At 33.9% G+C, this 18413-nt stretch overlaps 3 protein-coding genes across 4 annotated transcripts; all 3 read left to right on the forward strand.

The window, feature by feature from the left end:
- Window positions 1-2038: 2038 nt before the first annotated feature.
- LOC125813215 (methyl-CpG-binding domain-containing protein 13) lies at window positions 2039-7897 on the forward strand. 2 transcript variants are annotated; one of them, XM_049492695.1, is made up of 6 exons: window positions 2039-2241; window positions 4803-4934; window positions 5072-5167; window positions 5262-5408; window positions 6066-6210; window positions 6545-7897. In XM_049492695.1, exons 1-6 carry the CDS (start codon window positions 2155-2157, stop codon window positions 7723-7725), a joined length of 1788 nt encoding a protein of 595 aa, XP_049348652.1. In that variant the 5' UTR covers window positions 2039-2154; the 3' UTR covers window positions 7726-7897. The 2 variants fall into 2 exon arrangements, with proteins under 2 accessions (XP_049348652.1, XP_049348653.1); XM_049492696.1 differs by lacking the exon at window positions 2039-2241 and adding an exon at window positions 2595-2690.
- Window positions 7898-8724: 827 nt separating this feature from the next.
- LOC125813257 (protein phosphatase inhibitor 2) lies at window positions 8725-13591 on the forward strand. Its single transcript, XM_049492746.1, is given in 6 exon segments — window positions 8725-8774; window positions 9322-9376; window positions 9823-9938; window positions 12266-12439; window positions 13187-13201; window positions 13204-13591. Coding segments are annotated over 5 exon segments (513 nt in total). The 5' UTR covers window positions 8725-8774; window positions 9322-9371; the 3' UTR covers window positions 13407-13591.
- A 1667-nt stretch (window positions 13592-15258) lies between these two features.
- On the forward strand, window positions 15259-15883 carry LOC125813252 (uncharacterized). The gene has a single exon (XM_049492742.1). It carries the CDS (start codon window positions 15270-15272, stop codon window positions 15876-15878), a length of 609 nt encoding a protein of 202 aa, XP_049348699.1. The 5' UTR covers window positions 15259-15269; the 3' UTR covers window positions 15879-15883.
- Window positions 15884-18413: the final 2530 nt, after the last annotated feature.

Consider the following 18413-nt stretch of genomic DNA (forward strand, 5'->3'; position numbering starts at 1 on the left):
ATAATCAATAAGTTATAATTTATGTAATATAATTTCTACATAACTAAATCCTACATAAATAATATCTACGAAACTAATATTTGTATAATTAAACCCTGCATAACTAAACCCTGCATAACTAATACCTGCATAACTAAACCCTCCATAACTAATACTTGCATAACTAAACCCTCCATAACTAATACCTGCATAACTAAACCCTGTATAACTAATACCTGCATAACTCTAACCAGTAACCAAACGGCCCCTAAATACACTATTAGTGTATGTATTGTATATAGGAATGTATATTATCCTCCATATGTGATTTTTTAATATATATATATATATATATATTGATACACGTATTTCTAAACCATAGGCACAATTTTTGTATTTACGCGCAGTATATATAATATATCAATGTATATACATTGAAACTATATGCACGCTTATACAATGTATACACTATTGTTTGAAAGAAATAGTCACACTTGAAGAAAAAAAATCCGCTATTTTCTTTACAAAAACATATGTTAGTCACACTATGTCTTTTTTATCCTTCCTATAAGCTTCCATCCTTTTTTGATTCTTCGGTGACTTGAACCACAACCTTAGAGTTGAACATAAGAGTGTTTACCATCCAAATAACGGTCATTTATAAAAATTTCTTCGAAAAAATTAACTCTAAAACCATTGGCGAATAAACAAGCAAAAATGTCCAATTCTGGACCTCAACTATTTGATATTTGCTTAATTTTTTTCATCTTTATTTTTAAAAAAATTATGATTAAAATATTTTTGGGTAGGGAAAAAGAGAGGAAAGAAGATAGTGGGGTGGGGGGGAGGGATTATTAGACCTACTAAGCACTAACTATGGATACAGGAGGATTTTGAAAAAGTGTAAGTGCAAGTAAACGTGGCTTAAAAAATAGTTCAGGATTTAATTAATTGTCTAGAACTCTAGATAGACATACTAATTTTTTAGTTTTATTTTTTCATTTGTATTTACATGTAATTTTCAATATGTAATCGTTGTAATATTTGATACTCCTAATTGTATCACATAAGGTAAAATAGAGAATTTTTTTGACGAAATTTGAACTATACAACTAATTTGTTAAATAAATAAATTGCTCTTTTCTCTGTGGGTCCTTTTTTTTGTGGCTTTAAATATAAAACAAATACACACTTTTTTCTTTGTGGTCTTTCTTTTTGGGGGGTCAAATATCATTTAAATGCATTCACAAGGTTCGTCGTGAATTAATAATTATAAAATTATAATGCTAAAATTAAGAATAAATGAATATAATGTTATTAATAAATATTTGAATCACTGAATTAAGAATAAGATATACAAAGTATAATAATATAATATTGTTTTTAATTTTATTCTAGATGTTTCCAAAAGACTTACGGGAAAACAGTTATGGAAAGGACAAATATATCATTTTTATAATTAATTCGGGATTATTAATCTCAATTTATGAAACATTATTTGATTAGTTAAAATTTATAATCTAAAATATATGATCAATGGACTATTTCATTAAAAATGTGTTTTATAAATTGGGATAACGGAGGAATTCTTTATAACTAAAACCAAACTGACCCATACAGTTATACATCAGATTAGTATATGAGTCTTCTAAAGACTGAAATTTCCAACCGACCGTCCACTGACTTGGACAGACGACAGCTGCTGCGTTAATGGAGCTGAGATAAGGCCAAACAACAGAGAAAAAATAAACAAGTGTGAAAATACACCTAACATTAACTTGTAGAGTTTTTCTTTTTCTTCTTTTTGGATAGGATTAAAGAATCATCATCATAAAGACATATTGGTTTGCCTCAAATTGCAAGTTTTTGAAATTGAGGGAGAGTTTGGCAGACACGTGGTATTTGTCTGATTCTCCAACCCCCACCCCCAACCCCATGATGTCCCCATTTGCCCTACTCAGCACTTTACTCTGTATGTAGAGTCAAAGAAAAGAGAAGACAACACAATATAGTGGTGTGACTGGTGTCCTCCTATTAAGCAAACACACATTTTCACCCTTTTGTAAAAGGGGTAGGACATTTATTGGCAAGATTTGATTTTTATTTGGTTTTCTTGTTTTCTGGGTACTTGGAGATTGATTTGGATTTGTGGGGTTAGTTGATAATTTAGGTGAGATGGGGAAGAAAAGGGGTTTGCCCAATTGGGTTCCTGATGGGTGGAAGGTGGAGGTTAGAACACGCAAGAAAGGAAAGAAAGAAAAGGTATTTTCTTGTTCATTCCTCTTTTCTTAATCTTACATTTGTTTGTTGTATTTTGCATTTGGGATGATAAAGATTGATGCTTTGTTCTATTTATTTCTGATCTTCCATTGCAACTGTTATTCTTGGCTTAATATGTAGTAATATTATACAAAATCACAACTTTGCTTCCCATAACTATTTCCCTGGTTGTGTAACTAAGGGCTACTACTTTGTGTCTTCTCCTTGTTCTTCTCCTTGTTGGATAAATTAGCAAGCTTGATGCCATGCTTCATCTGTATAGACAAACTAGGCAAAGTAATTGAACTTAGTAAGGGATACTTTGTTGAGCTGCATGCAAGCTGATCCAGACATAGAAAAAAGAAAAAAGGGTAAGTTTTGGGAGTTAGTCTTCTTGCTCTAAACAAGGTTTTAACTGAAGAGGTGCTAGTTTGCTTTTATGGCTGAAGTAGGTAAAGAATTCAACATGCACTTGTTTGTTTAACCTTGTAATGCCTAGACAATATAAGTATATGAAATGTCCTAGTTCTGGTGATTGGTTGAACTTTCGTATATAGTTTGTTATGTGTTACTTTTCATCTCCGGCCAGTAAATTGTCTCTGGCTTAAGCAACAACAACCATTCCTCAGTTCCAAGCTAGTTAGGGTCGACTATATGTATCTTCACTGTCTATGCTACTCCATTTAAACTCATCCCAGGCTGTTTCTGGCTTATGACTTTCTTTAAATCCATTTTTACTTTTGAGGGGAGTGGGTGGGTAAGTGGGTGGTCTTGTGGAGTCGTAGTAGTATGATATGTCAGCCATTGCATGCCAAGTTTAGTGAGGCACCATTTTGACTTGGTCCTCAACTGTTGTCTCCTCTATAGTAAGGATTAAATTCCCTCGGTTAGATTACATAATGGATTGGATAATTAGTTTTATGTTCACAAGCCGTGTGTCTTGTCCTTAGAATGATGCTAGTGGTTCTCACATCTGATGCTTTTGTTTTTTCTATGTTCACAAGCCGCGTGTCTTGTGCTTGGAATGATGCTAGTGGTACTCGCATATGATGCTTTTTTATTTTCTATGTTCACAAGCCACGCGTCTTGTCCTTGAAATGATGCTAGTGGTTCTCACATCTGATGCTTTTGTAGTCTCTATGTTCACAAGCCATGTGTCTTGTCCTTGGAATGATGCTAGGTTCTCACATCTGATGCTTTTGTTGTCTCTATGCTTTTATGCACAGTAGTAACACACACATACATACATATATATATATATATATATATAGTATAGTAAAAAAATTCGATGAAATGGTGTCACTTGATACCCCTTCACTCAACGTGGGTCTGCCCCTGGGAGAGAGAATGGCTGAAAAATGGCTTTTAAAAAAAGAAGAGAAAACTATTTGGAAAGAGAAATGACAATGAATCTGACGTGGATGGCTTGTCAATTATACCTGATTGGCTTAAATCTTGTTGTGGACTCGGAGGGTGGTAATAATTTCACTTCGGACAAGTATAGGGGGGTCATAGGATTCTTACAAGGTTAGGTGTGTAGTTAGAAAAAAAGGGACAAATTAGAGGGGTATTTATGTTTATCCCCTATTTATATTGTAGCAAATATAGTTTGTATGTTCTTTTTCCCCATAGCCCGTCTGCTAGCATCTTATAATTGAATTTCAGCCCTCAAATTGTTTGTATATCTTAAAACCTTAACCCCACAATCCTAAAATTTTCTTTTACCATCCACCAAAATGATATTATGGTTCACATCTTTAAGATGTAATTTATCTAAGCTTTGGTCTCTAACATTGATGTGTATTTACGCTGATTGATTCTGGTGATCTGCTATTTCCTTTTTGGAAGATAAGGTGCCTATTGTGCTTTTGGTGTTTTAAGAGTACGGAGATGCCAGTGAACCCGACATTCCATTTTGGTTGAAATGAGAAGAAAATTTAAGATTCTTTGAATGGTGTGTGGCAGGGAGTCAGCTCAGATTCAGAGTCTGCTATCTTATAACCCAACTTGTAGAATTGTCCTTGTGAGGACCATTTTATCTTTGCCAAAATGGACAAACTACATACTGCAATCTGTGCTTTTAATAGAAAATACCAAGTTTGGAAATTTTGCTTGAATGTGATGCCATTATAAATTCTCTATTCCAGAAAAAGTCAAGGGAAAGGATGAATTTTGTTTATTCAGTAAGAAGCTGTGTAGTCCTATAACAGTTCTACCCGTCATATCCATGCCAACCTAGTTCTCACGCAACCGCTTGCAGTTTTCCTTGTTGTGCTATGTCTTTTTCCTAATGCGCCGTTATGAAGCAGCACATATTAACCGCTTGATAGTCCTGTGAGTGCTTTGTTGATTTTTACTTCAGAAAGTGGGATGTATTGTTTGCCAATGGCAGTTCCTGAAAGCTGGAGTCATAAAAGTTTCTGCTCTCCCACCTTGAATCCATGCACATTTTTATGAATAGAAATGTGAAAACAATAAGATTGTTATTCCTCTCCTTCGTACTGGTTCCTAACCACTAAACTGCACTTCTGTATTTCTGACTGTATCTATTGTGTTTATTGCAGTGGTATATTGATCCCTCAAAAGGACTCAAATTCTGCTCCAAGGCGGACGTTCTTCACTATCTTAGCAGTGTTGACAGTAATTGTTCTAAGAGTTCTAATACAAAGGAAATGGAGAAGAAAGGCACCGAAAAGGTCTCATTGGTTAATTTATATTTTCTACCAATGTAGTGCCAACCTATTTTTCCCCCTTTTGTGAGGGGAACCTCCTTTACATGAAGTTCTCTCCTTTTGTATTTGCCCTTACAGTTTCTCTGTTTTCCACGATATAGTGTTTTACTGAGAAGACTGCATCAGAAGGGTTGCCGCCAGGATGGATTAAAGAATTGAAGGTCAGGAGAAAGGGGCGCAAGATCAGGAAAGATCCGGTACTAACTCCCTCGTTATTTTCATATTTTAATGCCTACCAGCTTATCAATAACTGGAAATATGACTTATGTGATTACTTAATCGCCTTTGCAGTATTATATTGATCCTGTCAGTGGACAAACTTTCCGCTCTATGAAGCAAGTTTCTCGGTTCCTTGAAACTAGAGAGCCGGGAAGGTTTGAATCCAAGCCCGATAATCGATGTCCTGATACATTAAAACTGGAAGAACCTTCTTCTTCTGTAAGTGTGAATGTTTTTTGCACGCTCATTCTCATTTGCGGGTATTATCCTTTACTTTGGTAGTTAAAAGTCCATAGGTTTTCATAACCTAGTTAGAATCCAAGAGCTCTTGTTTACAATGATTTATGGAGGTAATTAGTAAGTAGAGAAACATGGTATCAAAGAAATTTGAATTGTATGATAAAATTACACCTCAAATTACTGGAATTTATATATCTTTGTTAGTGGAAATGGTAGTATTCTTATTTTTTCACCAACTTGGCCACAGAAAAGTCTGTCCTATTCATACCTTACAAAGCTTATTTAGACATCTGTAAACAAACTGTTTACATCCAATTCTAGAAAACTTTCTGAGGTTCTTTCCATAGTCTTTTAGTCATGCTAAACGTTTGTTGGTAATTTCAGATTTGTAGCCTCTTCTGATCTCCTTTTCCTTCATAAAACTAGAGGAGATTAGACTCTTAATACAGTACATTCTTCACGACCTCCTTTTGTTATAATCATTTGAAACCGTTTATTTGTAATCCCATTGCATACAGGGCAGACTCCCACACATAAAACTCGTTAGGAAGACTTCAAACCACTTAGCCATGCTTCAAATTCTCCATGGTAAATCTTGATGAACTAATCTTTTTGTTTGTTTCTGGTATTCGCTAGTTTCCTGCTGAAGCTGACAAGCAGATGTCGCTAGACAGTGATGCATCTGGCAAGGAAGTTAATTCGAATCAGAAGCTGCAGTTGGGTGCTGAACATATGACTCATAATTCCAGTTGCGTAGAAGGCGGTATGTCATCCTGTGAAGGTATTGCTCACAATTGGAACGTTCTGATGTTTCTGTTTCAGATGGAGTATTTAAATGCTTTATTTATGCTCTTAAGTCATTAATTTATTATAAGTTCCTTTTCATTCCTCTGGTACAGATTTCCTTGTGAATTCAAGAATTAATTTATTGCTGAAATTCTTGGGGAAAATGCTTTTAATATGTTGGAATCGAAATTCTTTTGATACTGCAGCCTCTAGATGGGTCAAGAGATGTCATTTTATGTCATCAAAATTCAAATACTCTAGATGTCAAGTGTTTTTTAAGTAGTTTATCAAAATGAGTGGTTCTAATTTGGAAGTGAGAAATATTGCAGGTTTAGGAGATGCTGTAGCAGGGGAGAATGTTGGTAAAGTTGTTTCAGATCCTGCAAGTGAAGAACATCAAGAAAAGGACGATGATGGTGAAGTTGTCTCGAATACTGCTAGTGGAGAACATCAAGAAAAGGAGGATGATGGTAAAGCTATTTCAGATCCTGCAAATGGAGAACATCAAGAAAAGGAAGAGGATTGTAAAGTTGTCTCGGCTACTGCAAGTGGAGAACATCAAGAAAATGAGGATGATGGTAAAGTTGTCTCGGAAACTGTAAGTGGAGAAGATCAAGAAAAGCCATCACGAGATGGAGCGGAAAAGCATGACCAGAAAACATTTCAGCGGAAAAGAAAAAAGGGTATGAACTTGCCTCGCAGAGCATCCAAACGGCTTGCTGGTATTAGAGCTGATACATCTCTTAAGCTCCAAACAAATGATCAAGCCCAACTAACTTCAGTTAGACAGCAGGAGGGGACACAAGCTGCCACCTCTGATAACCCTTTGAATTTTATTAATACCAGTAAGCATGTTGCAACTACAGTAACTGGTATTACCATCAGCAAGAAGGTAGAAACTGGGAGTCTGACGATTAAAAGGAAAAAGCGTCTTGTTACTTCATCACAAACGGAGCGAGAGAAGAAGCCTTCTCCAGCTGAACCTGCAAAAACTGTCCTTTCTAGCTGTGAAGGCGATAAGAAAGGTGAAACAGATCTTGAGTCATCTTTAAGTGATCTTTGGACGGATCCCTGCATAGAATTTGCAATAAAAACTCTAACCGGCACAATTCCAGTCATAAACGAAAAGAAAGTGGATGAGATCCCGGGTTCTAGTTCGAGCAAGCCCTCTGTTAATACTCCTTCCTCTGTGGGCTTACCTTCTGATGAAATATGGGCAGATCCTTGCTTCATGTTTGCTGTCAAAACTCTTACTGGTGAAATACCGATAGGGGACGACTTATGCTCTCAGAAGATAGTCCAGCAGCAATGCACTTCATCACAATTCCAAGGAAATAATGGTTTAGTATTACCAAACATCAGATTTGAAGAGTTTGGCCAGGCTAATCTTCCGCGCTATGCAGCACCAGAAATGTCTTCATACAAGCAACAGCCTGCAGTAGCCCCTAATGCATACCAGAATCGTTGGTTTGCTAAATTTGGTTCTCATCGGCCTTCACCACTTTGTTGAGAAAGATCATGGTAGATTGTAACTTAGCTTAGGAAGTTCAACCTATCTTGTAGAAGTATCATTATAACTAAAGTGCCTAAGTTAGCACAAGCTCAAATTTTCAAGCAGTAAAAACTATGATGTAAAAACATTATTCACAAACTGCCTGTTCTGTGTAAAATTGTTGTTGTAAAACTCTTATGTTAGGCAGCTTTTCATTCCGCTTCATAGGCCAAAGGAGAAGAAAAAAGAGCATGGATAAAAGGAATACAACTTTTGCTTTTCAATGGGCACTAGAAATGTCAGGTCAATATGAGGTTGAGAGAGCTATGTCACTTTGAGTCTCACATAGCATTCAAAATCGAATAGAAATCAATTACTTAAATAGAAATTTATTGATAATGGGTTATTGATTTATTGATTTAGCAATTTAGGTAAGTTTTTGATTTTTTCTGATTATTAGATTTTTGTTTTTAACGGTTTGAGGTTTTTTATTAATTGATTGATCGATTAAATTAAATAATTATATTTATACCATTTGTTGTATAAAAAGTATTTGACTTAGAATTTAGTTTCATACTTTTATTTCTGGTTGTCTCAAACTCTCGCATATTCTACAATTTAGCAATGTTTTTTTTTGAGCAAAATGTAATCTCTTAATTCATTTGGTTTGTCACCTTGTTTCTAATTAATTATAATTTTGAAAACTTTTTTAAAATTTAATTATTTGATAATCTAATTAGTTTGACATTGAAATGTTTTATTAAACATTTCAAAAAATTGAAGATAACTTTACAAAGTCAATATTAAAACATGATTGAATCACCTTGAAATGAATTAGACAAATTAAGAAATAAAAATTAACTATAAATTTAATTGCATTTTTAATTATAATTATATCGATAATAAAATTTCAAAAATATGTGCATAAAAATTACTAAGAGAGTAGCAATAAATTTTAAATTTTAATTAATAGTAACAATGAATATATGATTTTCTTATATACTATCCAGGTGTTTTGTTCGGTGCTCCTTATAATGGCCTTCATGAGATCTGTTCGTCTCTTTTATGTATGTATGTATCTCGAGCCTTCATCTTCTTTAGGTTCTTCGTTTAATCTTGCCTTTTGGACGAATTTATTTCTTTTTGTGCATCTTCGGTATGTTTTCGTATTTGAGCGAACTGAATTTGGGGTTTTTTGGTTATTTTTGGGCTTAAAGCCACTGCGCTTTAGGGTTGAGCCGCCATTGAGGTGTATCGGAAACAGCCTCTTTGCCTACCTAAGGTTTGCGTACGCTGTATCTCCCCTAGGTTACACTTGTGGGATTGCTTGTTGTTGTTGATTATCTCCTATTAATAAGCATGTCGATTTATCATAACATATGCAGTCTCCAGGTGCTTATCCATCCCTACACCTTCCAGATGAAAAATATTTACTGTTATCTATTAAAAACTGAGCAATTTGCAGAAATGGATTGTAAATGTTTGTTAGAAATTCTCAGGGGTCTTTTGGAACCTGCAACTTATTATTTAGTCTATTAATGACATTATCTACAATGAATTCTTCATTTTATCAAAAGTGTTTGACAGGTTTTTTTTTTTCTTTTGTTGGTTCAGGGTAACCAGTTGGACTGCAACTGCTTGAAGGATTGAGTTACATTGAGAAAATGAAGTAATGTCTCTTCCTGTTCTGTGAATTCTGTTTACATCTTGGGCTCGCTTAAACTCAGATTTCAGTTTCTAATGAATGCCACATAGACAAGATTGAGAAAAGAAATACTGTATGCACGTATTAATTTACTGTAAGTAGACTGAATGTGCTGTTTGGGACCCAAAACCTGTTCATTTTTTCTCCTGTATATGTGTTCCATAACATGTTTAATACCTTGAGTTATGCTTTACTTGATCACAAGAACAAAAAACGGTTACCTTGAATATATTATTGCAAGGTCAGTTATTTTTGGGGTATGCATTGGTGCTAATGTTGTGTTGTCATCATGATTTTAATTTTTGTTTTATCTGTTCTTCTAAATAACTGGACTTATTTTGGTCTGCCTGCGGTATGAGTATTGTTAGCAATGCAAATTTAATTGCTTCGAACATTTTCTGTTGGTGTAGAAGGGGGCATGTTAAGTGGGATGAGGCAAATTTGGGAGAAATTGAGGCAAATAAACCGGTGAGGCAGAAAATTACTGAACCAAAGACACCATATCACCGCATGATCGATGATGATGGTATGTTCATGAAATTGACTCCTCTTTTTATGTCTGTTTGTCTCAGTTCTAAATTTTTTGTCTCATGCAAGCTTCATATATTGATCAAATAATGTGGTGGTGTGAGCTGAGCTGTCATTTTCTGCCTTTCACATGCCAATCAGTCTCTCTTTAATAGAATTTGATGCTTGGTAGGCTTATAGATAGATGAAACATGATTAATGTAATAACCTGGTTTTATACTCTTGCTAGTCTTCTTTTTCTTCTTTTTTCTATTTTTCTTACCCTGATGATTTATGCACTTACTCCTTTTTTGAATAACCGAGAAACCCTCCGAGGGCTAATGGCACACAGTTCGAAATTCGGTAGATAATTTGCCGAACTATGTACTCTTCTCTACTTAAATACTAGGCTTTGTATGCGACAGGTTCAAACCCATGACGTGCGCCTAACACATCACACTTCGTGCTCTTACCACTAGACCAAAGCCCAACAACAACAATATACCCAGTATAATACTACCACCAGTGGGGGCTGGGGAGGGGAGGATGTATGTAGACCTTACCTCTACCTTTGTGGGGCACTAGACCAACGCCCCTGGGGGATGATTTATGCACGTACTGATCTTCTTTTCTTCCCTTTTTAGATTAGCTTCCATGAGAGTGATGATTTGGGTGGAAACATTTTAAGAAGTCAACTTTCTTCATCAATTCTTTTTTATTAAGAATTAAACTTATTTGGATCATTTGGTAGTATTTTTTGTAAACATCCTAAAAGTTTCTTTACATGGTGCTTATACGATTTAAATGTTTTTGTAATGCTACTGGTGCATTTTATATTTCTGTTTAATTTTCTTTTTATTGTTATTTAGCTCAGGGTAATTGATTATTTTTCTCAAAGTTAAAATGTCAAAGTTGATGTATATTCTTCTCAAAATGTCAACACCTTTGAAGTTTCTTATATGGTGCCAAACCTTCTATAATCTTTTGGTGGTGGAATATAAGAGTTACTACCCTTATGTTTGGGTATTTGAAGCCTTAGGTTAGGCTTCTAATAATGGCATTGATGCTTAATTTATTATTATGTATGAGAAAATTGGATTATCCAAAAGCTCCAAAAAATTCTTGAATAATTGATCTTCCTAGTAAGATTTCCGTGACTTCATCAAACACAGACATTCTGGTATTTTTTCCTTTATTTGAGTCTAATCCTCGTTAGTGTATACAGTTTCTATCCTGCCACTAAGAGAATTACTGAGCATTATTAGGGGCTTTGCGTGATTTTATTTCTCGTTACTCCTCTGTAGTTCCAGTTCTTTTGCATTTGCAAGGGTCTCATTTGGTATGAGTTGTTAAGACATGATGTAGTTACTCTATCTAATTGAATTTATTAAGCAGATAGGATTTTCTCTTTTTCTTTGTTCAACTCGGGCCAGATTTATCAGAAAACATGTTTGGAACTCCATTTTTAGGTTAAATATTTTTGTTTGGATACACATGATGGAGTTTCACCTATTTCTTTTTACAAATTTAACCTCCAAAAAAAAGAACTATACAGTTGCACAAATTGTCATTACATCTAAAGATGAAATAAATTAAATACACAGTTGAAAACTTGTTGTTTAGACTAAAAATATTTTTGTAGTAAAAAATTAATAGAATTTCAGTCAAGTTTTTTTTTACAGATTTGGAGCGGAAAAGAAGAAATACACACTAAATTGGAATAAATAACCATGGTACCTAAAGAAGATACAAAGAAAATATAAAGTTGGGGTAAAATATGTGTGGTATGTTAAGAAGTAAGAAGCAACGCATAATTTGGAACAAATAAACTATTGTATATGATTATGCAGCAATTAACAGTTGGAAAGTACCTCATTTAAAAGCTGATTTTTCAATTTTTCTTCATTCTCACATGCCTAAAAGGGAGTGTATTGATGTTCGGTGCCAGGACAACATTCTGGGGGTGAAGGCTATCAAATCGTCAAGTTTGGGGGTACAGCATTATGTGTCCTATATGACTAGTCTTGTGTCCGCTGCATGAGTATGTATTCAAGGCGGCTATGTTGTGTTTTAGTAGGTTTGTAGTGTATCTTGAAAGATCCACCATATGAAGTTCTTATGCTGGTGTGATACTTGCTCAACATGGTTATATTGAAGAAAACATGAAGGTTCCATGTAAAGTAGCTAATAGATAAGCTCTATAGTCCTGCTTTTTGATGGACTAATCATTCATCTGTATTTAGAGAGGAATGTTTATATTGGTCTTTGAATGATAGCTTATATCGCCTAAATCTATGCAAGTTCATTTCTTCCTCTTGACTTTTTCTGATTTTGGTGATGTGGTAGGATCTTTATCTCCTCTACGGGGTAGTTTTGAGGAAGGCAATGGTGATGCAGTACATGCAGAAGCCATACGCAGTGCATTGAATGAGATGGCTTCTTCCAGTAAGAATAAATCCCAACGGTCTGGCTGGACGTCATCTGAGGATGAAGCCGATGTCATGGACCAAGATGATGCAGGTTTAGTTTGATCTTCAAGAGTTTAAAACCCAAAATACATTAAATCATGTTTCTAATTCTTATTGAATGTCTGGTGTACTTGGTTCTTCAGGACTACTATTTTCACATTTGTTAAATTTGTCATAGGTATATATGCTTCTTGACATTCATTTTCTGTCTTTTTCCGTCAACAATCTTCACTTATCTGACACTACGTGATCATATTGATAATCAAGGAGGGAAAAAAAGCATTATGCAATTATATTGGTTATTCAGTTTCTGTTCACCACCCTTTTATTTGCTAAGTTATTTCGGTTATCAAGTGCTTGATACCTTCTTTTGGATCATTATGAGTGTTTCTGCATCCCTCCTTTTTAACTTCTTTTTTCCCTTTGGGTTTTCCTACCTTTTGATTTGAAGACTTGGGGTTGGCTTGGGTGAGAGAGAGCCAAGAGGAGGGAAAGGGGGTCATTGACGTCTGAGTTGGCTAGCGTTGCAGCCAAAGGAAATTGTCTTATCCAATAAGCTTGAATAGAACTTTCTAGTTCTGTTTTACCCTTACCCCTATATGATTGGGGCCTTTCAATTGATTGATTTCGCCATGCACAGACACGGGAGACAACCCTCTTTCTATATTGGGTTCCTTTTTTTATTTTCTCAAGTGTATTTTGTTACTGGTTGAGTTTCATTTGCACTATTCAGTGATTCGTATTTTGAATGCAAACTCAAGTATGGTCAGGTATCTGATATTTTCCTGTGATGTGATAGATTCTGGTTCAAGGAAGGGAAAAACTTCAAGGACCACAGGCGAGCACACTATGATGAGTATAGGAGAGTCAAAGAACTCCGTAAAAAGGGCGAACAAGCATCAGACGATGAGGATGAGGATCTTGTGGGAAAGGATGGAAGGTCTGATTCATCATCATCATTGAGTACTGCTGTTAAGGACATAGAGATTAAGGAAGGTAGCATGGACACTTCTAAATAGTACTCTTCCCAGGCCTTGGAGCTCAGATCAAACCAGATGACATTGCTGATTTTATTTTATTTTCATACTCCCTTTGTTTATATCCGTCTAACTTCTGCTTGTAACTTGTGTATTAAAGATTTATCAACCTTAAGGATGATAAATAATATTCACCGGATATAGTAGCAGTAGGTTTTTCTTGAAAACTCCTTGTGTTAACTCACATGTTAATTACAAAAAATTCTAGAATAATTAATAGTGCCAAGATTTTTATCTCTCCTTTAATAATCCAAAGATCAAAGTATCAAACTAAGGATTCGTGTGGTTTGGAGGAAAATATTTTCGGAAGAATGTACTTTAAGTTTATAATGGTTGGTCAAAATATTTCAAAAAAAATTTGTTAGAAAAACGAGGTCTTTGAAAATGAGGAAAATAACTTTTCTAATGGTAGTAAGGAAAAAATGTTTTACAAGTGATTTTTCAAGTTCATTATTTCTTCACCCACAAACCCTTACTCCATAACTTTTCTCTTCTATTTTTGTATTTCCTCCCTTTTTTTTGTTTGTATTTATTTAGAAAAAAGTATTGAAAATATTCTTGAATTTGACGTAAATTATTACTTACGTCTTCGAATTATTGATTGTGAGGTCAAGGAACATAGGACTCTTGGGGGTTGTTTGGTAGGGAATATTAGAAGAAATAGTTCAAGTATTATGTATAGTATTATTATTTAGTACTATGTTTGGTAGGAATTTGGGTCTATGTATAACTAATTCATGAATTAGTTATACATCCTACATGATGTTATAGGATGTAATACCCTTTCATTTGGAGGTATTAGTAATACATAGGACTAATACCATGGGATAAGTCTATGAAAAGACAAAAATATCCCTCAAACCATTTTAAATATTTTGTTTATTTTCTTGATTTTATGTTTTTTATTTGTACTAGTGAATTTATTTAAATAAATTAACTTATAAATTATTTAGAGAGTGTTGTTTGTTACTAAATAAATCCAATACAAATCAATACAATATTTGAAATGTGAGTTGTTTAACATTTACTAATTAAAACGACAATATATATATATATATATATATATATATATATTATTTTATTTTTCTAATTATTTGTATTTCGAACAATTTGTAAAATTGCATACATATTAAAACTACAACTTGCAATTTTTATGTGTAAATGTAAATAATTTATTCAATTTTACTATTGTTTACCGTCTTTTCGATTTAAAAGTAGATGATTTATTTTTTTAACATTGAAAATTGACATTTTGTGAGTCATCATTTATTAAGATGACAATTATTTATCCTCAAATAATTCAAGTGAAAAAATAGCAAACATGAAAATAAAATTGTTCTTCTCCTAGCTAATTAGAAAGCTATAAAAAATATTATTGTCCGACCAGTGGCGTAGCCACATTGGGGTCAGGGTGTCCAATTGGACATTCTTCGTCGGAAAAAAAAATATGTATATAAAAGTAAAACGATACACGAAATGATTAGATAATATATTTTGGATACCCTAAACATAACAAATTGTTATAGCCCAATGGTTTCACCTCCTTGAAAGGAGAAAGTGCTCATGTGTTCAAATCTCACTTTTTCTACTTTTTAAAAAGAGCTTTTGTTATGTTATTTGCGGACACCATTTGTGAAATTTCACTATTTCTGGATACCTTTTGTGAAATTTAGAGTGTTTTCCCATTTTTAATTTTTTTTTTAATCATTGAAATACTCTTGTTGTGGAGGTAAAGAGACGTTAGCCACAACTTGGAAGTCAAACAGACAATGCGTAAGAGTTAGATTTTTTTCCATTATTGAACAAGTGAAATTGCAGAGAGAGAGCCGAGAGAATTAGCGTCAAATGGCCGAATCGAACCCAATAGAATCAGCTCTACTAGCTTCAAAAATATGCAATCAGATAAGCTCCGTCTTCTCCACAAAATCCCCAAATCTAGCAGCACTAGACGTGCTGGTGCAAGAAATCGCAGATGTTGCTAACCGCAACGGCCGAGTATTTGTATACGACGTGGGCCGTGAAGGATTGATGCTGAAAGCCCTATCCATGAGGCTTTTCCATCTCGGTTTATCAGCACACTGCGTCTTTGACATGAACACTCCTCCAATTGGTCCCTCTGACCTCCTAATATCCTCCGTCGGTCCAGGTGGTTTCTCCACCGTTGATGCGATCTCCGGAGTGGCCAAATCTAATGGCGCTCGTGTACTGTTGCTGACAGCTCAGCCTAATTCGGGATCTTCAATGAAGTACGCGAGTGTTGTAGCTTATATTCCGGCTCAGACGATGGCGGATGATAATGCCGGAGACGGAGAGAAGGAACGACTGCTGCTTCCGATGGGGAGTGTATACGAAGGAGCGATGTTTGTGATGTTTGAGATGGTTGTTTTCAAATTGGGTGAAATTTTGAAGCAGAGTCCTGAAGATGTGAGAGCACGCCATACCAATCTGGAGTAAGCAGAAGTTAAACATTTGTGTACTGTATTTGGTTCTTCACTAAACTAGATGTTAATCTGCGTGCTTCATGCTTAATCTGTTTGATTATACTTGCTGAATTTAGTACTTTCGACGCAGATATGCTGAGCATAAATTTATATGTAAAAGGTTCATTAAAAATTTCAGTGAATAATCAATATGAACTCATTAACTTTAAATAGGTAATGGATTTAAGAAAGGAAAAAAAAAAACTTAAAAATTGGATCCATAAAATTAAAATTTTGAATCTGCAATGTGATCTTTTCATGATGAGTTCCATCATTTGAAAAAACTGTTATGCTATTCAGTTGATTGATTAATGGAATAACTGATGATGGTTAGAACAAGAATTTTGAAAAAGTGGAATTCATGTGTAAATGGTGATTGGTGGCTATGAAGGATTACTTCTTTAAGTTTATGAATTTCTAACCTCAAGTTAATATAAAATAATAATTAGATTATAATTACAAAAGCAATAATATACGTAATTCTATGATTGTGGTTCAAGAGAATAGAGTGTATGCAATTTTATCACTATCTTGTGAATGTAGAGAGGTTGTTTCTGGCAGACTATCGGTTCAAGTGCATCAAATTCAAGTACCAAAAAGAAAAGATAATGCAGAGAAAATCATAGCAACTAATAAGGATAGAAAGAAGGAACAAAAACAACAAAATGATGTGATAATACTTAATAGCATTGTATACCATAGACGATAATAAATATCAAAAATAAGAACTATAATAATACCGTCAATACAATAACAAACACCAACAAATAATCTAGCATTAAAACAAAGAAAATGTCATCTAGCATAATAGTACTGGAAAACCAAACAAGCCTTGATATTTTTGAAAAGAATCGATATGACGTCTAAATAAAAGTAATATGAATTCATTAGTATATAATATATGAATTTAAGTTATATATAATGAGTAAAAAAAGGGTATAATGTCCAAATACAAAGTAAATATGAACAATATACAATTTTCTTTTATAATTTAATCAGCTATAGCAAGTTATTACTTTGTCAAATTACCATGCTCAATTTGTCAAATAAAATTATCTAATATTGTAAGTCAACATAACATAATGGTGTAAAAACTTCATACACTATAAATTCACAAAACTTATAGCCATTAATTCAGCAACATAACTGGAAATACTTAAGATATACATAATTTCTTAATTTTAATTAATATTTTAATTTCATTTCTTAAGCAAGACTAGACATAACACATAAGTTGATAAGAGTGTGGTAATTGATAATTAAAGTCAAAAAGGAGAAAACAAAAGGAAATGGCAAGTGATGGAAACTCTTGCATATGAGATGTCGTGGTTAATCACTAATCAAACATCCGTAATTAAATTAAGCATGATACTTCTCCTAACCACATTTTAATTTGCCGCTAATTACGTTAGCTGTGCATGTACCTACCTACGACTTATTCTATATTGAAAAAAAAAACATGATTTACGCATTTCGCATATAAATATAAATATTTATCATCTAACTATGGTTGGTGATATGTCATTCTACTTTAAATTATTTAAAATAGTACAAATACTAATTAACAACATATATAAGTATTTTCAGTCAATTGTTAGGTTCTTGGCATAAGTTTCTTTGGAATTGTGCAATATGGATCGGCTACTTAGTTACATTTATGGCATGGCGTTAAATAAGCTCCTTCTATTGTGAATATAAAATAGAGTAATAATTGATACAGGAGTAAAAAAAACTGTGGGAATAAGATAAAGATCGGATTCAAACTCTTGACTCTTTCACCTTTCCACAAAATTACTACTCTTGAGTACGCTCATGGTTCAAAAGTCATTTTACTATTAGTACATAGTTTTTCATTACCATTCGTTTGACTTTAATATGTGTTATTTCAACTGAGGATCTATCGATAATAACCTGTTTATTTTCATATGGTAGAGCTAAATAAAATTACGTACGCATCAATCATCACCACTTTCCCCGGATTTCATATATAAAACTATATGGTATATGTCATCGTTGCTATATTCGTTCGATTTTAATATATTATTATCCAAAATCTCAAACAAAAAAAAAATGGAAGTAGAAATGTAAAAGTTAAGTAAAGCAATCGCATCACATGTGGTGTTGTTTAACCCTAAAAATATCTTCATGAGAATTTTAGGCAGCAGGCCGCAGCCCTATTATTCTATAATGCGCGCGCACTCACGTCATAGTTATGGGTCAACAAGATTGATGTGATTAGGCCTTAGTCTACTAAAATATTCCTCCTTACATTTAATAATCACTGCATTATTATGTTTGGACAAAATATCTCCAATCACGTAATGAGTGGAATAGATCTTGAGTTTAATTCAATCTCATCCCTTAACCAATATCGGAGATTCAAACCCCCCCCCCCCATCCTCACGTCCAAACCTACAAACGGAAGCACATTAAAAACATTGGTATATTACATTATCAAATAAATTAAATTTAGCAATGGACAAATTTTATAGTTAAACAATAAAATTCA

The sequence above is a fragment of the Solanum verrucosum genome, unplaced genomic scaffold, assembly GCF_900185275.1.
Source record: "Solanum verrucosum unplaced genomic scaffold, falcon-dt-bn FXZP01000189.1, whole genome shotgun sequence".
Classification (NCBI taxonomy): Eukaryota; Viridiplantae; Streptophyta; class Magnoliopsida; order Solanales; family Solanaceae; genus Solanum; species Solanum verrucosum.